Raw genomic sequence first — 23,143 nt, forward strand, 5'->3', positions numbered from 1 at the left:
CTCTGTGTATGCATTGACATATATCAAAATAGATAGAGTGTTACTGACATTTTAATTTATTCAAAATGAGTTTGACCAATACTGATCTATGATACCTGTTCATCAGCTGCAGGGATCAACATTATTCAACATCCACGAACCACTGAATGTTTGGCAGTGGCGGAAAGTAACTAAGTACATTTAATGTTCTTAACTACCTAACTTAAGGTGTTTGTACTTTACTTGAGTATTTCCACTTTATAGTTATACTCCACTGCATTTAAGAGGTAAATATAGTACATTTTACTCCACCATATTTATCTGACCGTAGTTACTTGGCATATTTTGCTGAACATTTGTCAAACAAAACACAAGATTATATTCTGAAACACGGTTCATTCTTCAGTGAAACGAATATCAGGAACTGAGTTTTATTTTCGCACACAGCGCAAGTGTATTAGAAATATTTGCAGACGGTTTTTAATGAAAATCAAGTTGTTTGGACAAACACATTAGAACATTACACTGCACGATAAGGTTGTAAGGACCCAATTATCAACATTATCTATAAAGTTAGATGGTTTTCACAGATTAAATTGCCCAACACCCTGTTAAAGTACTTTAAAAATCCACCTCTGCCAAAAACAACAAAAATGCAGCTCACACATTAATGCATCAGTGATAATATATGTACGGTTTATTATTCTGGCAGAAATCTGGCTAAAACATTGTTGGAAACCATCTTTTTTACAGCCTTTGTAGGTTTAAGGATGGGAATACTTCCACAACGCTGCTGTCCAGTATGTCTTACAGATCATCGGCATGAAATGGCTCAAAGTTGTCTGCATCATCGACCTTAAATCAGCTCATCCTCTTCCTCTCTGTGTGCAGACGTACACCGGCTCCATCCTGGTAGCCGTCAACCCGTACCAGGTGCTGCCCATCTACACGGCCGACCAGATCCGCCTCTACACCAACAAGAAGATCGGTGAAATGCCGCCCCACATCTTTGCCATCGCTGACAACTGTTACTTTAACATGCAGAGGAACAACCGCGACCAGTGCTGCATCATCAGGTAGGAGGGAGTTCAGGTTCAATTCATTTCTCATCTCTAGTATTTCGAATATTTCCCACATTGAGATATTTCCTGATTTATGAGGCAAACTTATGAAACAGATTTGACTGGTGCATATAAAAAGTTAGTTTGGTATGTTGTAGAAAACAGGAAAAATCTGTTTGTTAAAATTAAGGCATTGAGAAAAGTGCAGGTACCAAGGATATGTGTGTGTGTGTGTGTGTGACTTGTTAGTGGTGAGTCCGGAGCGGGGAAGACAGAAAGCACCAAACTGATCCTGCAGTTCCTGGCAGCCATCAGCGGTCAACACTCCTGGATAGAACAGCAAGTACTGGAGGCTAACCCTATACTAGAAGGTAGGAACACACGCACACTTAGGTCTACTTAGGTTGAACTCTGGGACAAGATGATAAAATGTTGAGGTCACCTAGTGATGTGTGCATACCATCTATATTTACAGGTGTACTTTATATCTGAGCAGGTGATAGAAATATGTTACCTGTCGATCCCTCTCTCCATGGGGACGAGAGACGGATGCAGGCCTTATTTACACTCTGATCCAGCACAGTGTGAAATGCCTCAGCTAAAAGAAAAACAACATCACACCAAGCTACATGCATCTATGTCTCAGTTTCCTCTTAAACTCTTTAGGTTAAAGAGTTTACACATTAACATCAGGCAGCAACCTCCGGTTCTGAAAAGTGAAGCCGATCAGGGATCTTAAACTTTCATTCTCTCTACTGGCCATCAGGGGGCGATCCTCTGATAATATAGAAGTCTATTATTATTATTACCTCAGTAAACATGAGTTTATGGTCTCAATCTCTAGTTTCAAGTCTTCTTCAATACAGCATGATGTTCATTTAGTAAATGATGGTCAGTTTAGAGTCAAATAGACCATAAAGCAGAGCATGCTTTAGGACGGGACTACCTTGTGATTGGCAGGTTGCTACCAGAGCCGTGCATCTCTATGTCAATCCTCCAAAGTCCAAATACTATGGTAACTAACGGTCACTGGTTGCAAAAAAAATCAAAGATGGTGACGGCCAAAATCAAAGAGGATAATGGCTACAAACCAGTGGGTGACATAATGACAACTACGTCCACTTCTTATGTTTAGTCTATGATTTACACACAAGTAAGAAAGGATAGAGGACAGAGTCTCAACTGTATCTTAAACACAAAGTGTCAAGTTGTTTTTTACAGGTCTTGATATGGTATTAAAATGTATGTTCCTTTGAAAATTTTATTTTATATGAAACCCCATGAAAACCCAAATACACACAGAAGTACATACCTGCAGCTGAGTTATCCTTGCATCCATATGACATCATCTTCACTGGTTTATCTTCCAGCCTTTGGCAATGCTAAAACCATCCGCAACGACAACTCGTCTCGTTTTGGGAAATACATCGACATCCATTTCAACAAGAGAGGAGCCATAGAGGGAGCTAAGATAGAGCAATACCTGCTGGAGAAATCCAGAGTCTGTCGACAGGTACGGCACACAATGATAACGCCTGTCCACCTGCTCACACTAAACTCCTCAGGATCCAAATAACCTAAACATTCTGACAACATGGCAAAAACTTTTTCCAGCCCAATTTTCTGCTTAAATGTCCCTTTGTGGTTCATTTAATTAGAGGATGCCTTTATTCAATGTTTATTTCAGACTCTTGAGTCCATATAGCAAAAAAACACACAAATACAATTTAGACATTGACATGCTAACATTAGCATGCTAAAGTTAAGATGCTAAGGTGAGTGTGCTAACCTTTGCACACTTTGAAAACAAACTGTGAGGATTATTTAATAATCTTTCTGCATGTTATAAAGTAGCAAACAAAGAATTGTTTTTTCTAATCAGCAATATCTAGATACAAATACACAAACGTAGAATTATTTACTATATTTTGATTGTCTTTTATGCTCTCATTTCTTCCATTTCTCTCTTTACATATCATGTTATATTGTTTGTGTGTATACGTACATAATATTTTATACTATAATATATTAGTATATAATCATACTTATACCTCTGAAGCCAGATTTACAAAAAATAATTACAGTATTGTATTGTATATATTGTATATTTCTTTTTTTTAATGTCATCTCATATTTTTTCATTTTCTTATTTTATTTTGACTTCATTCAAATCGTTATGTATCTGCGTTTTTCCCTCTCAGCCTATGTCTGTGCTGCTGTAATGTGAATTTAATGTTCACTCTCTGCAGGCCCACGATGAGAGGAACTACCACGTCTTCTACTGCATGCTGAAGGGCATGACTGCAGAGGAGAAGAGGAAACTGGGTCTGAGCAAGGCCACCGACTACACCTACCTGACCATGGTGAGTACCTCCATCCTCGTGTGAGCTCTGCCGGTCATGTCGTTAGCAAACGGTTAGCTGCTGCAGCAGTTGAGACTTTGACCTTTTGCAGTGAACGGTCACTTGAGTATCAGGACATTGAAACGCTCAGCTTCACCCTTAAACACTGACAAAACAGAGATGATGGGATAAGAAGTTGGAATACTTCCACTGAGACCAGTACTTAGACGGAACTGTTTTTGGAGAACATTGTGAAAACTCTAATAAGGTTATGAGTGACATCTTTAAGAATAATCTTAAGATAGAGCTGCAGCCTCTGAAACCAAAAGCTAACTGTAAGTAAAACCTTCAGAGTTTTTTGAGAGACCGCTGAAAAGAGGCACAAACGGTGTGTAATGTCAACTTACATGCAGACAGTTTTGGCTTTAACAATGAAAGTGAGAAAAACATTAAAAAGTTGGGGAATAGCTCTGAACATTGGAACAGGAATCTAAACAAATGGGGGGAGGGGGGACAAGATGGGAATCACTGTTTGGAAAAATACAGGAAAAGTCAGGAAAAACCACATGAACTTTCTGTTCCTTTATAAGAGCTTTGAGGAGAAACGTCCTCCTTAAAAACTAACCAAACGGATGATGTGATGAGAAGTTGGATACTTCTTCCAGCTCTACCACAAGTTTGATAACAGAGAAGGTTTCAGGGATGTAAATCGTGTTATGTTTTGTCCTTTACTGTCAAACAGCAAGGAAACAAACAGCTATAACTGAAATATAAAAGGACAAAATACTCAATACAATTGGATGATATTTAATATTTGATCGCCACAAACTGAGTCCCTCTTTCTCTCTGTTTCTCTGCAGGGTAAATGTACAGTTTGTGATGGCCGAGACGACATGAAAGAGTACTCCAACATCCGCTCTGCAATGAAGGTACTTATTTAAACCACACACTGATCATAGTACAGCAAAGAGACATTAGCTCCAGGTGTAACTTTAGCGCTTTCGTAGCTACTTAAAGTCAAATAATACTCTTAAAAAGCTTGGATTTGAAAGAAACTGAAAATGATTGCATGTGCTTTGTTCTGCAGGTGCTGATGTTCACAGACAAAGAGAACTGGGAGATTTCTAAACTGCTGGCTGCTATATTACACATGGGGAACCTCAGATATGAAGGTAAAGTCAAAAGGATTCTTGGTGAATTTTACAACACAGTGTATGAGTTTGTTGCTGCTCTGGTATGTTTCCCTGTTCAGTCTTCCAGTTTCTTGCGTTGAATACCAGTAGACACTATTCAGGACTGGAAAAAGATTTACAAGAAAACGATTCATCTATATTTTAATCCACAGTTAATATTGTCCTAAAACGACACAGTCAAATTTGTAGTAAGTAGGTAGTAGTAAGTTCTTTTTGTAGTAAAGATCTAAAAACAATCAAAAAGTATCAGATATCTATTACAAAGGAAATAAAATATATTTTGGTTGATGCAACACAGAGGTTTACAAAGCATTTCCAGTTTTTGTTATTCTAGCATTATTATGGTATGGCAGTATAACCGTCCCCAACATTGAGTGAGCCGCTTGTTGACCTTTGGCCCTGCAGCTCGTACCTACGACAACCTGGATGCCTGCGAGGTCGTCCGGAGCCCTCACCTCACCACTGCTGCCACGCTGCTGGAGGTGACACACACACACACACACACACATACACACACATGTGGCTGTCAATCTGTTTCAGTAATGGCAGGTTCGTCCATATGCGCTGCAGTATGTAAGTGGGTGGTTTGGACCAGTGTTTTTCAACCTTTTCTGAGCCGCGGCACACTTTTTACATTAAAAAGATCCCGCGGCACACCAACAACCAAAAACGTTATAAAATGACACCTTTTAGCATAATACAGCATATATGTCAAAGCATGGAGTCAAACTCAATCTCAGAGAGGGCCAAAACTAAAAATTGGGACTACGTTGAGGGCCAAATAAAGTCACCATTTAATAAACAGTTTAGGTAGGCTACATTATTTTATGCATACGTACCAGAGCCAGATGTTTGGCATATTTTCTTGGCTGCCAGTTCATTAATATCTGGGGTTGGGTTCTGTGGAAACCCTCAGTGTGGAGTGAAGGTGTGCATCAGTGAGACGACTCCTGTGTGGGTTTTTGTTCATCTTCATCACAGAGAAAAGCTGCTCACACAGGTATGTGCTTCCAAACATGCAGAGCATTTGAGCAGCATGTACAGTAGGTGGAGTTAAGGCATCGTTTCGTAGCTTGGAAACTGTGCAGCGCCCACAGAGTCAAACTTGTGTGTGTGTCATTACGCTGGAGGTCTATCAGCTCCATTTGGATGTGCACAGGTGCTCTTTCCACTTCAACTGCAAACGGATTGCTGAGCAGTTCAAATTTAAATTATATATAATATAAATATAATATATACATATGATTCAAGGGCCTCTGGGTTTGTACTTTTGAGGCCCAGCTACTTTTCAATACTGGCAAATCAAAAACCTTCGGAAAATACCTGTGACCTCAGGTCAGCTAACATTTTGATTAAAAGCAATTTTGTGCACCTTTACAATCAATATCCAGAAATTGTATCTTTCATTTTAGCATGACTTCTAGAGGATGACTTGAGGTTGAATTATCTAACCATTAAACAAAAACTAAAGAGATGGCTTTAAGCAAACCAAACCTGCAATCACAAGTACTCATATTACCTCATCTTTTGCAAATCTGCTACTTTTGTAATGTATTTATGTATTTTATTGTATTGTATAGTATTGCGTTGTATTGTGCTTTACAGTACAGTGTTGTACTATAGTGTTGTAATGTTGAAGCGTACTGATATTAGGTCACTACATTGTAATAACTTGCTTGGGACTACAAATAAACTAAAATGATGATGAATGTGCACTGTCCCTGGTAAATAAATAAATAATACTGTCATACTGAAGGAGATGAAACAGTTGTGTGTGTATGTGTATGTTCAGGTGGATGGTAAGGACCTGATGAACTGTCTGACCAGCCGAACTCTGATCACCAGAGGAGAGACCGTCTCCACCCCACTGAGCATGGAACAAGCTCTGGACGTACGGGACGCTTTCGTTAAGGTGAAACACTTGATCATTAAAACAATTTTTAGTCATCTTTTCTTCACACATGACCTTAAATATAAGGCGAAAAATAAGATCCGTTAATGGAACAGTTTGAAAACATTTGTAGGGATGTGAATTTTAATTTAAAAAATACTCCAACTACTTCATAGTGCTACTTGAGGTCCAACACTCTGCAGGTCTTTAAAGTATTACGTGTGTGTGTGTGTGTGTGTGTGTGTGTGTGTGTGTGTGTGCGTGTGCAGGGAATTTACGGCCGCTTGTTTGTTTGGATCGTGGAGAAGATCAACGCGGCCATTTACAAGCCGATGCCCTCACAGCCCAAAGTTCTCAGACGCTCCATCGGACTGCTGGACATCTTCGGCTTTGAGAACTTCACTGTCAACAGGTACAGCACGCCCCCAAAGACCAGCATCCAGACCTGACACAGACAGGACAGTAACATTTTTGCATTAGATCTAGATTGATTTTTGTTGGGACCAGTTGTGTATCAACTTGAAAAGAAGCTGTTTGTCAAACTGGCCTCTTACAATGTTAATAAATGTCAAGTTATACTTATTCCTCTCACTCGCGCTTATTCCTGACTTGAAGAGCCACCGAGTGTAAAGTAATTCTCTCGTCGCTTCTCGCCCCTCTGTCCCGCAGCTTTGAGCAGCTGTGCATCAACTTCGCCAATGAGAACCTGCAGCAGTTCTTCGTCCGGCACGTCTTCAAGCTGGAGCAGGAGGAGTACAACCTGGAGAACATCAACTGGCAGCACATCGAGTTCACCGATAACCAGGACGCCCTGGACATGATCGCCATCAAACCCATGAACATCATCTCGCTCATCGACGAGGAGAGCCGCTTCCCCAAGGTACGCGTGCTCGGTTGGTTGGATGGTGGGACGCAGATAAGCGACCAACCGAGTACCCCACCGCTCTCTCCTTCCTTTTTCGAGACTGCAAAAACGTGAGCTGCTGAGTTTAAATCGCCTCGCTCAGAGGCCGTCCTCACCATAATAACACTACTTTAGGAGCAAGGGAGGTCAGACTGCAGCTGGCGGTACCACGGTTTTGCACTTTGCGGCTCACGTTAGTTTCACAAGCGTGTGTGAGAACTACGGTGGACTTGAGGTCACTCAGAAACATAAAAGGCCTCTCTTTAAGAGCCAGTGTTTGGTTTGTCCCTTCTGGGCTACTGTAGCATGGCGGAGGACTCAGTGAAGTAAACCTGCTCCCTATGTGGATATGAAGGACTCATTCTTAGTTTCAGGTGATACGCTTCAGAAAACAAAGTTATGAATAGTTATGAATATTATATTTCAATCTGCCAATAGATCCCCTGAAATGCCACACGCTGGCCCTTTAAGTAAATGTACAAAAGTATTAGCACCAAAATCCACTGTGGATTATTTTTGGTCCATTTACAGGCACTGTTATTTAACAAACTCATTTTAGAGGAATAATCAGATTGACTTCAAATCTAGTCAGTATCTTCTAAACACCTTTGCGATGAAAGTTTTAGATTTCATGGAAACAGCGTTGAGAAAAAGCAGAGAATTTACATGATTCACCATCACTTGATGGTGAATCTTGTAAATTCTTACTTTAGCTTTGTGTGCTGCTTATATATTTTTTAATGTTTATTGTTGTAGATAAAATACTAGCTAGAATCAGTATTTTTTTTAATAATGATGTGTCAAATTACAAAGTCAAAGTTGTCGCCTTCAGTGATAAACCTACAGAGATTTATCAGCTGAATCTACAGCTCCTCTCGGCTTTACGGAATTCTATATTGCGTTTCAGCTCTCTTTTTTTATCTGTCTGGCACCAAACTCCATTCCGGTTCACTCTCAGCGCTCTCATAGTGTTGTTTACGGAGAAGAAGCTGTAAAAGGTCACTGTACTATAGCTGCTCAGCAGAAAAGAGTTAGACACTAGCTGGTGAACATAGTGTTGCATTTAGCAGCTAAAGAGACAGATATTTCCCTCTGGAATTGGTGGAGACCAAAACAGAGCTAAAAGAGAGTAAATGTCACACATCAACGTAAAAGGTGTTACCGTCAACTTCACCAGGGGCTTTGAATATGAAAATGTTTCTTTTTGTTTCCGTCTCTGTGTGTGTTCTGCAGGGCACGGACACCACCATGCTGAACAAGCTGAACCACCAGCACAAGCTCAACACATACTACATTCCTCCAAAGAACAACCACGAGACCCAGTTTGGCATCCAGCACTTTGCTGGAGTGGTTTACTACGAAACGAGAGGTCAGAGTCACTTCAGACACACCAGGAGGAGATAATGAAAATGTTCCTGTATTACTGTGGGAACATATAAGATATTTAATGAAGCCATTTGATGTGTTTCCTTCTGTTCTATCTAATTATGGTATTATTTTTTATTATTGCACATGTGACATGTGTTTTTGTTTCATATTTGCTGAGATAGCTGATGATGTGAAACATATGTTATCGATGATTACATGCATCTGTGCTTGTTTATTATGTGCACACTCTGACACAGTGTGTGTGTGTGTGTGTGTGTGTGTGTGTGTGTGTGTGTGTGTGTGTGTGTGTGTGTGTGTGTCCTGCAGGCTTCCTGGAGAAGAACAGAGACACTTTATACGGTGACATCATCCAGCTGGTTCACTCCTCCAAGAACAAGTTCATCAAACAAATCTTCCAGGCTGATGTCGCTATGGTAACGGATACTCACATACACGCACGCACACACACACACACACACACACACACACACACACTATGAGGGGGAGAGAGGGAAACGGAAGCGGAAGTGGAGGACAAGATGCGTGTGTTAAGCTGAACTTTTACAAAACAATTTTGGAACTTTAACATAAGCACTGAATGTGTAGCAGACTTCTGTCTTCTTGATCCGATTTTCAGTGGAAGGGGTCATCTGTGGTGTGTTGCCCCTCTTTAACCCACATCTCTGCACATGTCCAGGTGGGACGGAGGCAAAGCCCTGGTGCATTTACTGAGATGAGCAGCAGACTGTTGAGCGTGGAAATGTTCATCACGTGGCGTAGACGTGATGTCATCTCTATTGTCAAACAAGCATGAGCGCTGACAGTGAAAGTCCTTTTCTGATTTCATAGTTGTTTGCACTACGCTTTACTAAGATACAGTGGCGGGCCATGCATTTTATACCTGGGCCTTTACTGCTGAAATACCACCTTATAACCACATGATAGCACCACAGCTAGGGTTATTATTCGTTTCTTGGGCTGTAACTATATAAAGTTACGTATTTGTATTAAACCGTTTGGTACGAGGCTTACAAACCGAACAACACGTTTGAATAATACTAGTGCATTTGGAAAATACAGAAGCTTAAATTGTAGGAAATATAATGTTTTCTGTGCTCACTAGGAGACAGCGGTCTGTGTGACCTCTGAACCGGAACAAAAAGAACCACAACAAAAAACAGCTGATGCTCCACAAGTGTTCTGGGAGGCTAGGCTAACTAGCTTAACGGAAAAAACAGCAGTAACATGCATTCTGCTACACACTCAAGGGCCATTCAGATATTAATATAAAAAAACGAACCAGTTGATTTACCAAATGCTGATCACATCCTCTTTTCTTTGTTGACAAAGATTAATCGCATGGTTAAATCCCAACTCACGAATCCATTTCTCCTCCTTCAGCCATTGAGTGTTAAAAAACAAAGCTAGGTAAAAAGAAATTAAAAATCTACACCAAGCAAAATGCAAAAAATGAAGCTAGCGTAAATTCATGCAGGACACGGAAGTTATACGCCCCAGCTGTAACCAGCTGACAGCCAGCCGAATGAATCATAGCTTCTGATCGGCCACGCACCAATCACAGCCCACTCTCACATCACGGAGGTTTATTTAAATATGGCTTCCTTCTCACTGATTCATTCTACATCTACGCTGCTACAGACCACACTGCTGGCGAAGCTTCGCCTCCTCCACCCCAGCCTCCACCTCTTTGTTAGTTCATCTTCTGGCAAATGTTTGAAATGTATTTCAAAAATGTACCTCTGTCCTGTAAACCCAGGGGGGTTATTGCTCGTGCTCCCGGTCTTAGCTCAGTAGCTGCTGGCTAATCCGGGGAGCATTCAAAGAGCGGAGCCATTATCTCCAAGTTTAACTGTATTCCATTTGTTGCAATAAATGGTTAAAATCTATAACGAGAGTGTTCCTGACTGAAATATCATAATGCGTGTCAAAGAATGTTAAACTAAAGATCTGATTGGTTGAACACTATGCCAATCAACAATATCGTCCCCATTCACTTAAACTGCACATGGAGGCACTGGGTGAGTCTGCAGGCCTGGGGCCTCTCTTCTTATTAGAGACACAGAGGTGAAATCTGATTGGATAAAAGCTCTACTTAAAACAAGCTGCACTGGAAGCAGAGCAACTGAGGAAGACAGTAGCTGTGCAATGAGAAAATAAGATAATGGGAAAAATATTTTTATAAATTATGATACATGTAGTGTATTTAAGAAAAATTATTAAATTATAAAATAGCTATAACTTTGTGATTCTGTTTAGGCCAGCAGAGAAGGCTTTGCAGGCCCTGACGGCTCGCCACTGCTAAGATATATTCATATATTAATCACTACCAGGGAGGAGACATTTTGTCTTCACTGTGAATACAAATAATTTAGCAGAATGTATAGATCAGGCTTCAAGGATTGAGGTGACATGTTGTAGGCTTGAACTGAATAGATGCTAGCTTCATTCAAAATATTTGAATGTCTATTGTGTTTAACCCCGGCATTTCAGATCATTTGCGGATAAAGATCGGACTTCAGTAATCCGTGTTTCCTCTATATTCATTGTGCATAATGTTTGTAGAATATTACTGGTAGCTGCTTGGGATTGTTGCCAATTCGTGTGATCCCAACATTTCCAATAACTTCGGAGTGTTGTAAAGTCTGAAAGTCAACGTTTATTGAAATAAGATAGATGTGATCTTTTTTTTATTGAAAGAAACTTCAGCTTCAATTCATATTTGTTGCGTTAAGTCTTTTAAACAAACTGTCCCACACAATTGTCCCTCCCTCTTGATGTACACAAAAGGAGGAAACAGTGACAAGTTATAGTGAGTAAAGAAAGTTGATTACTTTGTTGGTCTGTCATTGAGCCATTGAGAGGCAATCAAAATGCTCCTGATCTCGGATCTTGCACGTTTAAAATAAGGCCTGAGAATCTGAGGCTTGCTTCTCAAAAAGGCTTTTTATTAATCAACTATTTTATTTCCAAAATGCCTTGCTTATTATTATTATTATTAATAATATTACTATGTCAAATTACTTTGTTATTATGGTTATTTTATTCCATTATATTTTTCCATTATTTTTAATTGATTTGACGCCTCATTTCAGTTTTGGGTTTTGAAATGTTTTGATCCTGGTTCGACCATGTGAAGCACTATAAAAGTACCATATACATTGTTATCAAATGCTATACTAAACAATACTCAGATACGCTTTACAAAAAAATAAATATTAGTTGTATTAGTATCTGGGGATTTCTCATTAGAACAGTTGGTACACTTGACTGGAAGTGTAACTTTGTTGTTGTGTCTAACATGACATATTGTCATTTAGGTTCCCACTGTGACCACTAGAGGGCAGTAAACACCAATGTTTCTAAATGTTTATGTTTATAAATAAAGTTCTTGTTTTATTTAAGCCCAGAGAGAAAAGCCTCAAATTCTAACATTTGAACCAGCAAATGTTTCTAATTTTTGCTTTAAAATAAATAGAATAGAAAACGATTGACTAATCGACTTGTAATTGACAAAGTTGTTCTGGCTTCACTTTTCCTTTTAACTCTGAACCTGCAACGTCAGCCTCACAAAGACTTTTATATTTAGAGACGGAAAGAGGAAAAAGGTTTGTGTCCGAGCTCAGGAAGAGAGAAAGGAGTCCTCATTGTTTCTGACCATGACACTTTCTGTGCTGCCTCACTTTGTGTGTGTGTGTGTGTGTGTGTGTGTGTGTGTGTGTGTGTGTGTGTGTGTGTGTGTTTAGGGGGCAGAGACCAGGAAGCGTTCGCCCACTCTGAGCAGTCAGTTTAAGAGATCTCTGGAGCTGCTGATGAGAACTCTGAGCGTTTGTCAGCCTTTCTTCGTTCGCTGCATCAAACCCAATGAGTACAAGAAATCCATGGTGAGTGTCTGCACTCTGTATCGAAATAGAATACCATAGAATAGGTTTACTTTGAATGGATTTTAGTTGACAAGCAGTGCAATAGAAATAGAACCATTTGGTTACTAGTCGACTGGCTCTGCAGCAGCTGGAAAGCAAAACATTTCTCAGCAAGTTCACTAACTGTGTTAAAAATGAATTGTGGGGTAGACAAAATATTGTAAATATTTACATGTTTTTAAACTTAGCCATTTGTGTTGAAGCTGTTTTTGATCAAGTGTTAAAATGATTTCCTCCACACGTTGTACTTCTTCCTGTTATTTTGTCCAAGCCTGCGGAGAGATGGTTCATCTGTTTCTGTCTCAGGCTGCAGTGTCGCAAAATTTGGAAATATACATCCATGCACAAACGCTTCATTTTTAAGTTTTTTTGTAACTGAGGAGGTCATCAGTATTTGTAATTTTTCATATCACTAATATGAGGTTGCAGAATGAAATGAATCCATAAAAAGTTTAACATGCTTTCATTTTGACCTTAATGTCTTTTGTCCATTGGAATAAACACTATTCAGTTTTCAAAAATAAAGGAAGTTTCACCCAGTGGTTGAGAATTATAGCCTTTCTAAAGGAAAACCGATCACTTGTACATCAATTACTCCCCCCGTATTACTCCACTCTGTTTTTCATGCCTTCACAGTGAACGCAGAATCTAAAAAACAGAGAAAAGTCTTGATGAGTAAATGGAAGCCGTGCTTAATACCAGCAAAACTATATCCAAACCTTTGTTGACAAACTGCACCTCGTTCAGCATAAGAACAGTAATGTATCATTTATTTAATGTGTATTTGTATGGGGAGAAGTATGGAGCATAAACCAAAGCCACACACCACAGCATTTATAGCCTGAGCTAATTTGCAGTGCCCGTCCCTGATGGGCCTTTTGGAATACATAAAACTGAACCACAGATAAACAAGAGACAGTACAAAACATTAACTTATCCAGTCGTGTGTTCGGTATTTCCCAAACATATGCATTTCCGCTAAAAAACTGTCTTAAACCCTTTGCTACTCGTTTGTAGAGCGCCTGCGCAATCTTCAGACTGTGGCAGAAGTGTTTTAAATAATCAGGTTTTAGCAAAGATGCATGTGTTTGGGAAGTAGTGATAATAACACTGGAAAAGTAAGACTTGGATTGTAATGCACAAGCTGTGTGAGAGTTTGTATGGAGGTTTTGATGTAATTTTGCCGTTGTTAAATGCCGCCCCCATTTAATTCAACTCATCAAGACTTTTCTTCGTTCTTTGATTCTTCGTTCAACGTGGAGGCGTGAAATGACACTAACTATTCAAGAATTCAAGGTAACACTGGATGAGAAAGTAATACACAAATGATCCTTTTATAGTTGAAGTTTTCCTTTATAGTTCCGGTAATGTACAAGAAGGATTTAAATCAAATCCCTCATATTTGATAGGAGTTGTTACTTACATTACAGTCATACAATTCTATCACATTACTAAACCGTAGGCACAGCTACGGGAGCAATTTTGGGTTAAGTGTCTTGCTCAAGGACATATTGACATGCGACTTGTGGAGCCTGAGCCGGGGATCGGACCGCCGACCTCCTGATTGAAGGACAGCCCTGCTATCCACTTCGCCACAGTCGCCCATGTTACTTAATGCAGATTGATTGATGTCGTGATATTATTGCTTACGTAAGCACTCTTCATATTTTGTTTAACAGGAAGCAAAGATGATTCGATTTTGATATAAAAATACAAAGAAATGTATTTTTTGTAATTGTTTTGCATAAATTGTTAAATAGGTGCCCTTTCATCAATAGTTCTTCACCTTTAACAAGGAGTTTCAGATGACGACCTTTAACCCCCATCAGGGTTAGTTGTGTATTTTTACTGAACACCTGAGTCAGTAAACTCACCCTTCCTGTCACAGTGTTTGTGTCTGTAGTTGTTTGACAGGGAGCTGTGTGTGCGTCAGCTGAGGTACTCGGGCATGATGGAGACCATTCGCATCCGCCGCGCAGGATACCCCATCCGCTACACCTTCGTGGAGTTCGTCGACCGGTACCGGGTGCTCATGCCTGGAGTCAAACCGGCGTACAAACAGGTAGAGTGTGACTACAGCTTTGTGTGTGTGTGTTGTTGTTTAAAATGCATGGATTGAAGTCCATTTTTTGGGGAATATTCTGTTTGAAAAAGTAGGGGTTGTCTCACTAGACCAGTGGTTCTTAACCTGGGTTCGATCGAACCCCTGGGGTTCGGTGAGTCACTCTCCGGGGTTCGGCAGGGGTCAAGACACATACAGTATAGCCCGGTTCGCACTAGCAATGTCGGGCCGTTTTTGTCGGCCGTCAAATTGGCAATTGGCAACACACAATTTTTCTTCGCCGTGTTACGCCGGGTTTACACCGGAAGCTTACACCCGCCTGGCTGTTCACATTGGACGCGCATTTCTCCGCGCCGGTGTTACGTGCCTACTGGTTTTTGAACCTACAGGTTTCCCTTCCGTGCGTGTGTTGTGTTCGCTTATAAGCAGCAGCTGTTTTCTGCCTCTGTCGCCTGATTCGTCACACATTCACAAACATATTGCTGGAGATCTATATACCACATCTTATATCAATTACGGGGATTACGATTGTATAAGTGAGCACTACATCACAGCCACCTATGAAGAAATACATTGAAGAAAATATATTTATGGAAAGATCGCAACAACCTGGTTTCGAACCCTGTCCAGCAAAATAATAAAACTCCCGATGGCGGTCGCCCATTGCTGGGCCAAGAAGGCCTTAGCCACTTCCATGCGGAACTCAAGGAACTGCATGATTGCCTTCTTTGGTGTACCACATACAGCAAGATCTTTGCGGTACAGTAGCCAGCTGTTGGCCAATGCCAGATCCATGAAGTGCATTAGCATCCGCAGTGTCCACTTTTTAGTGCGGATGTTCATGCGATAATAGCTCATCATTCTGTCGACCAAGTCGACCCCACCCATCTTGGAGTTGTATTCACGGATAATACTTGGTCGTGAGATAGTCACATATCGTTTCATTTTCTTGTCCCATCGCTTGCAGGTATCTTCCGGTTAAATAGCATGAACAACCGACATCATCAGTACTGGTTTATTGTCATACCACTTCACTACGCCAATGTTTCCATCTCCAGTGGTAACTTCTGCTGAGGTGCCTCTTCCAGCCTTTTTCATTGCTTTGTCAGTTGGTAGCTTCTGCACTGGTGCAGAAACCCGATTCTTCATAACTGTACCAGTCACGTACACCTGCTTCTTCATCATTCGTTCCACACCAGCAATGGTTGTGAAGAACCGATCACAATACAACTTTGTACCAGGATGCAGAGTTTGACACAGACGATCGATTACCAAGCTTCCAAGACCCAGATCTTCTGGTTCTTCAACCTGCTCACGCAGTGCATCTGCACCTTGATATATGTCAAAGTCCAGCACAATGCCATCTGCTGTAGCGCAAACAAAGTTTTTCATACCAACTGGGTTTGGCTTCATTGGCAGATACTGGCGACACGGACAGGCTCCTGTAAATGGAATCATCTGCTCATCGATAGATACGCATTCTGGCCGAGCCTGAGACCTGCAGCCTTTAAGAATGCGATCAAGAAAAGGTCTCACCTTCCAGAATTTGTCACACTTCTTCAGGTCTTCTGGAACGTCATCATCAATGAGCACTTTGAGGGATCGCCTCAGTCTGAAAAAGCTGTCGCGTGTGAATCTTTCGGTGATGGCAGGGAAATGCAAGGCTTTGGACCAGTACATCCTTATTTGCGGGTATGGGACACATGACATCAAAATACAGGCACCAAAAAAATGATACACCTCGTCAATAGTTGTTTTGAGTAGGTTCCCACTTCTAGCCAGTGATGTAGCATTAGAGCAATCTGCAATCATTTTGATCAAATTTTGATCAATATACTGTTCCACATAGTTCAGTGGGGTCCAGCCTTCTCTGTCATGCTCGGTTTCCTCCTCATGCTCAAACTGAACTAGGTTTGGTGTCAACGGAGTAGCAGTCCAGCGCATTCCACGTCCATTCTTGGGCTGTCCTTGACGTCTTGGTCCTGGTGTTGGCTCTTCGGGGCCATCATTTGAGCCATCAGCCTCAACCTGCTGAGTCTGACGCCGATGTCTGCGAGTCACTGAACACTCTGCTTCTTCATTGTCACCACAGTGACGTTTACGTCCCCTGCTGGGCTCACTGGGCTGTGGAATGGGGTCCTCATCCCCACTATCGTCCTCCTCACTGCTGTTCAGCTCCTTTGGTGGAGGTTGATAATCAGCATCCTCCACAGGATCATCGATGTCAGACAAATCTTCCACCTCTGAGTCGTCTCCAACAATTGTCCCCAGTATCCGCTCTGCTCTTGACAGAGGAATATGCTCTGGAAATCCAATCATGAGAAAAATCATTATAATGAATGGATATTTATTCTTCAGATGCTGCTGTTTGGATTTGAACTATCGTAGAGCCATTATGCAACACATTTTGTTCAGATATGCACTGGTATATATTTTTGAATCGCAATAAAAGTCTATCTATCTAGCTAGCTAGCTAGCTTCTAAATTCCTCTGTCCCCGTATGTGGACATCATGTTTAGCGGCATAGTAGATCGTTACTGTCACTAACTTTTGACAAATTTACATGCCATGGCAAACATACAACACTTGTATACATATCTGAACAAGAATCAGCCACGAAATGTGTTTGGTATTTTTACCTGGTCGACGGTTGGGTCGGGAGTGGCCATCTGAAATTTCCGGGGTGTTCCTTGACATCTTGAATTTGACCTGTAATGTGTTTTACTCTTCTGACACCACTAGATGGCAGAGTGATTAGCCTCGTATGTGGACATCAGGCCCCCCTTAAGCAGAATTAAGTAGTATGGTATAGACAACCTAAAATATGATGTCCACGCATGTGGACGGCAGGTGCTAAGAGGTTAATCTTTCAATCTCTTCATACTAACTATGTTGAGCAAAAAAAGAAAGTGGTTGGACGAATACGTACAATTTGGATTCACGTGTATAAAGGAACGTGATGGGAGTCAGCGTCCTCAATGCATGATTTGCAATGCCAAGTTGAGCAATTCTAGTCTAGCACCGGCAAAACTAAAGGAACACTTCCTAAAGAAATCATATTTTATTTTTCCAATTATAAAGGGTTCGGTGAATGCACTGATGAAGCTTGCAGGGTTCAGTACCTCCAATAAGGTTAAGAACCACTGCACTAGACAATCATGTGTTCACAACATCAGATAATGTTTTTGAATGGAGAGAGTACCGCTGTGACACCAGCTCCTACAGAGAGTGTTGCATCATGGAATGTTTTTAGTCTCAATGTTGCTAGGCCAGCGAGTTTCTTCAAGTCAGTTTAACGTGAAGTGCTATAATAAATGATATTATAGAAATAAATGAATGAAAATGAGGACAAAGCTTTCAAATGCAGAAACAGACTGAACTGAATCATCTGCCAAGCAGTCAACAAGTAACACTGTCACAGATTTAATAGGATTTAATTAAACCCACTGGGCACCAAACAACTGAGGCCAAATCAGCCAGGAACAGTGTGTGAGTGTGTGTGTGTGTGTGTGTGTGTGCGTGTGTGTGTGGTTATTATGATACAGTTGTCTGATGCCTGGAACAGATCAGATCAGATGACACCACATGTGTGACACTGTGTTTGGTCACCATGCAGTTTCTTTCCCACAATCCCAACAGCAGTCTGTTTTATTAGAAAACAGATAGAATTATATTTTTCTATATTTTACTTGTTGTCAACAAATCCCATGAAAAGATCAAACCAACAAAGTGTTAGTCCTTCTCTCAATACTGTCTGACTTTGTGTGTCTCTCAGCTCCAAGCTCATTGGTTCTTACTGAAGATGTACCTCTTTAAAAAAACTGCTCACAAATGTAAAGTTTGAATAAAAAAATAAGTCTCAGCGATAAAACTACTCAAGCGGGGGGAAAAAAAAGCACATTTGTTGGGGACTATTTTCAGTGGCGGATTAATCCACATTTGGTGCTTTAGTGAGGACGATGTGGAATTGGGTCAAAATAAACTACGGTGTGTGTGTTCATGGTAATGAAGTCACCCAGTGCAACAGTGTGACTCACTGATGTATTTTAATTGAGCTCTATGGAAGGAAGGGAGACTATATATCAGGCTTTAATACAAATTCATCTTTAGTGTTGGTCTTTTCATTAGAAAACTAATACTTATTCTTCAACCTTACCATTATGAGCATGTTAGCATGCTAACTTTGAGCAGTCAGCTCAAAGTCTCAGGGAGCACACTCACAGTTACAACTCGTCAATCTGTTGTCGTGTCTCTCGTCCACCAGGAGGACCTGAGGGGAACCTGCCAGAGGATCGCTGAGGCGGTGCTCGGCAGAGACGATGACTGGAAGATGGGAAAGACCAAGATCTTCCTCAAGGTAAGACTGCATCAAAAGGCGGCTCCGCTCAATTCGGAGATCTGATGAACGATAAGATGAAACAGCATGATGTGTGGGTGCAGCCTGGAGGAAAACAGAAAAGCCATTCCTGACCTTGAATTAAAAAAAAGACACATCACTATATTGGTGTGGTTTGAGTAAATCCTTTACAGGTTCATGACGCCGATACCAACAAGGAGCTCTTTGCTGTCATGATTGCTGGTATCAATCATCAATATCAGAAGCATTCTGTGCGGCCAAATTCTAAAATGAGATGTCTTGCCAACCATCAAATCCATTCAATTCCAGCAATGTGTACCAAGAAAATATCCCCCACAACATTTATACGACCACCAGCAGCAGCAGTCTCTGACCCGAACATCTGCATGGGGCAGCAGTTGTCACACTTAGCGTACCAGGTAATGTTTTTCCATCGTCTACTGCCCACTTCTGGTTAGCCTGTTCCAGCCGTATAGCCGCGTTATCTTGTTCTTAGCCAACGAGAGAGGAACCTTTGGGTGCTTTTATGCATTGCATTGCTGCCACATGATTGGCTATCTGCATTAATCAACAGGTGTAGCTAATGAAGGGGCTGCTGAGCGTTTCACATTATTATCTCAGCCAGTTGTCCGCCTGGGTAGAAGTTATGCGTTCGGTTGTGTGTGTGACCGCGTGAGTCTGCGAGTCCGTGCTTCTGTGACTGTGAGTGAGCACCTCTGCATCTGTCCATGGCTAATCTCGCATTCTGTTGCAATGTAAACTGCATCATATTTTGGGTGACCAGTTGTGGCTGCATGCTCAAGGATCAGCAGTTTTATACTGCCATTGACTGCCTGCTCTTAACAGGCCCCAGGCCGGTAGGGGCCACTAGTGATAATACAGCTGAGTGCATCAACGACCTGCTCTTCTGAGTGCAGTTTTCTAGCTAATAAAGTTGTTTCTCTCAGCGTTCAACACATTATACAAAGAAAGACTTTGTTTGAACTGTTCAGTTGCAGTTTACTGGGAATAAACCAGTTCATCCCAGTAGTGAGGCTCTGTTGTGATCTAGTTCACGTGCCTGCTGATGGGAAAGTGTGTGTGTTTCTGTTTCCTGCTGTGTGTGTGTGTGTGTGTCACAAGAGATGGTGAGAAAATAACCAAAGGTGTTTAAGTTCCCATCAGGTGTGTATATGTTTCTGTGTATTTAAACTTTATATGAGTATTATTATTGCATATGTGTGAATGTGTGTGTGTTTTGGTTTCCCGCCCAGTGAGGACAGATGTTGTCCATAGGTCACTGGTAAGGCATATCCGTTAGCCGGTTGCCACGGTAACACTATCACTTCTTTCCCCAGAGGTTAAATGAAAATATCAGCTGATGATGATTTAGGCTCAGTTTGTTTTCACAGTGTGTGATTCTGATCGAGCGATGACATGTTTACACACCAAATATGTTGAGTTTTAAATGCATGGAACAGTGTTCATCAAAGTCCCACAATAGCACTAACTAACTAGCCAATTGAGATTGCAGAAGACCAGCAACTCCTGTGTTCTGCAATGTAAAATTACTGTTTTTGTCAATGGAGTGTTGCGGCTTTGGAGAGAGCATAGATGTATGCAATGGCTTCAGTTCCACATCGGAAAGGTCTGTCAAGACTAGACTAGACTGTAAAGAGACAGCGTTGGTTTTAAAAGCAAAATGTTGTGTAGATAACAATAGATTAACATTTTAAAAAACTGGTAAAACAGGGACTACCTACTATTGTTCCTAAGGTATTTACATTGTTCCTCAGCGGTTAGTGAAATGGTCAAAATCTTAAAAGCTGAAACTAGTGTCCTTAATATTCTGAGTACCAGTATTAAAATGCAGCAGCCACAAGTGATGCGTCTTCCCTGGATAGAATGATGTGGGTGGGTAAGGGAGAAAGTTTAAGATTTTCCATGTTTTTATTCCACTTCCTGTGTGCAAAAAAAAAAGAAGTCACATTAATGAACCGGGTGAATCTACGGCTCCATAGTTAGCGGAGATTGGAGGACACTTTTCTGTATCACGCCCCTGCATTGTGTTTGAAGTTGATTATTCAGGTCTATTTTCACACAAATGTCTTGGCTCCTCCGGATTTAAGGCTAATCTCTATCAGGCCTTACCGCTCGGCTGGACAGGAAGCAGAACAGGAAGTAGAAAGTGCAGGGGGGTTGAATGCAGGGCAGTACCCACACTTCCTCCTACAGGACGGATGGACAGGAGAAGTTTATGGTCTGTTAGGTGTCGTGTTAGCAAACTAGAAAGCTGTCAGATCAAAGCATGTTGGGGGAAAAGTGCTGTAACTACAGTGTTTGGTTTACTGTGTCCTGACTTCAGAATGACAAACAAATCACTTTCAACAATTTGGGAAGCGGATATATTTAGCTATTTTTAGTGGAGTTACTCTGGGGGGGACAATGCTAGACTAAAATATCTTAGCAACTATTGGATGGATTACTATGATGTGCAGACATTTATGGTTCCTAGAGGCTGAAGTCGTATGACTCCGGTGACCTCCATTTTGTTTTTGATTTTTTTTTTATCTCTCTATGGAATGATGTTAGCTAATTATCTAGTTATATAATTAGGCAGCTGTTGGTCATTTTTTATCAATTTGTCTGATGAAATTGTGAAACAGAAGTGCAGTATTTTTGAGAATAGTTGTGGATATTCAGTGATAATCTTTGCTTTTGCTGGGTTGTTTGTTGTTTACGCTAAAATATCCAAAGTTTGAACCTTTTGTTTCTGCAAACAGGGTTAAAAAACTTTGATTTTCTGTGGATGCAATGTGATTTTTAGTGATTAGACTCTCAAAACTGATGAACCAGAGCATTTCGTGTTTGTTATAAACGAGTTCTCTCTCTGGCTGTTTAGGATCACCACGACATGCTGCTGGAGATCGAGAGAGACAAGGCCATCACAGATAAGGTCATCCTCATCCAGAAGGTGGTTCGAGGTTTCAAGGACAGGTAGGCCTTAAAAATCCAGTCTGGTGAACTTTTTGGATGCGCCTTGCATGCTCTCTTAAACCCCCGATCAGATTTTGATGAATGCAGTTTTTTTTTTTTTGGGTGATAAAATATTTTGTCATGTAAGTATTCAAATAAGAGTGGTATCTGGTTTTTCATTTCCTGTCATCAGATCTAACTTCCTGAAGATGAGGAAGTCGGCTGTGTGGATCCAGAAGACATGGAGAGGGTACCAGTGTCGGAAGAACTATGGAGCTGTGAGGACTCACACATCAATTCAGCATGATTGTGATCTATGATGCAGCTCAGCTCGAGTAATTCATTATTATCAGAAATATTATCTTCTTCTTCTTCTTCGTTTTTGTTCCTGTGCCCCCCTTCAGATGCGAGCGGGCTTCTCTCGCCTCCAGGCTCTGGTCCGTTCCAGGAAGCTGTGTGCGTCGTACAACGTAGCGCGTCAGCGAATCACGGGCTTCCAGGGCCGCTGTCGGGGCTTCTTGGTGCGCCGGGCGTTCAGACACCGACTGTGGGCTGTCATCACCGTCCAGGCCTACACCAGAGGCATGATCGCTCGCCGACTGTACAAGAGGCTGAAGGGAGAGGTAAATACACACACATGCACAGTAGTGGCATGTGTGGCAGATGGGCCACAGCAGGATGAAGCGTGTGTTTCGTCTGCATTCATTCAAAATCCGGCACCTTCCTGCAGGGTTGTGTCGAGGTGTGAGTGTGTTTATTTGTGCTATAGAAACAAAACCTCTTTGAAACGTAAAGTAAAAAAAACTTTTATTCTTCTGATTCACTGCTTTGTTTGTGCCAATGCAGCTCCCTCTCCTCATTCACCCTCTAGCTCACTCAACCTCTCTCTCTCCCACACCTGATGAGCTGATGAGGACGGGTGAACTTTGAATGCTAGCTTTTATTATTATTTTTTCACTTAATTTCTTAATTCAATCCCTTAAATTAATGTTATCCCTGCCACTTCAGTTGTCCCCACCACCTCAACACTCTCAGTGCTGTTGACTTGAACACAGTTTAAATCAGATTTTTAACTGAGATGTTAAAGCAG

At 41.2% G+C, this 23,143-nt stretch overlaps 1 protein-coding gene across 1 annotated transcript in view; it reads left to right on the forward strand.

The window, feature by feature from the left end:
• The window catches only part of myo7aa (myosin VIIAa), a gene marked incomplete at its 3' end in the record, with an annotated part of 63,473 nt that overhangs the window by 1,962 nt on the left and 38,368 nt on the right, over positions 1 to 23,143 (forward strand). The window contains exons 2-19 of the mRNA XM_079165603.1: positions 871 to 1,055; positions 1,290 to 1,411; positions 2,411 to 2,553; positions 3,290 to 3,403; positions 4,243 to 4,311; positions 4,470 to 4,554; positions 4,981 to 5,057; positions 6,368 to 6,487; positions 6,736 to 6,878; positions 7,136 to 7,346; positions 8,604 to 8,739; positions 9,066 to 9,172; positions 12,503 to 12,640; positions 14,583 to 14,741; positions 19,006 to 19,098; positions 21,980 to 22,074; positions 22,247 to 22,331; positions 22,458 to 22,676. Coding sequence (XP_079021729.1) covers positions 871 to 1,055; positions 1,290 to 1,411; positions 2,411 to 2,553; positions 3,290 to 3,403; positions 4,243 to 4,311; positions 4,470 to 4,554; positions 4,981 to 5,057; positions 6,368 to 6,487; positions 6,736 to 6,878; positions 7,136 to 7,346; positions 8,604 to 8,739; positions 9,066 to 9,172; positions 12,503 to 12,640; positions 14,583 to 14,741; positions 19,006 to 19,098; positions 21,980 to 22,074; positions 22,247 to 22,331; positions 22,458 to 22,676 — 2,301 coding nt within the window. The remainder of the gene's footprint in view (positions 1 to 870; positions 1,056 to 1,289; positions 1,412 to 2,410; positions 2,554 to 3,289; positions 3,404 to 4,242; positions 4,312 to 4,469; positions 4,555 to 4,980; positions 5,058 to 6,367; positions 6,488 to 6,735; positions 6,879 to 7,135; positions 7,347 to 8,603; positions 8,740 to 9,065; positions 9,173 to 12,502; positions 12,641 to 14,582; positions 14,742 to 19,005; positions 19,099 to 21,979; positions 22,075 to 22,246; positions 22,332 to 22,457; positions 22,677 to 23,143) is intronic.

Source organism: Pholis gunnellus, assembly GCF_910591455.1.
Source record: "Pholis gunnellus genome assembly, chromosome: 9".
NCBI lineage: Eukaryota > Metazoa > Chordata > Actinopteri > Perciformes > Pholidae > Pholis > Pholis gunnellus.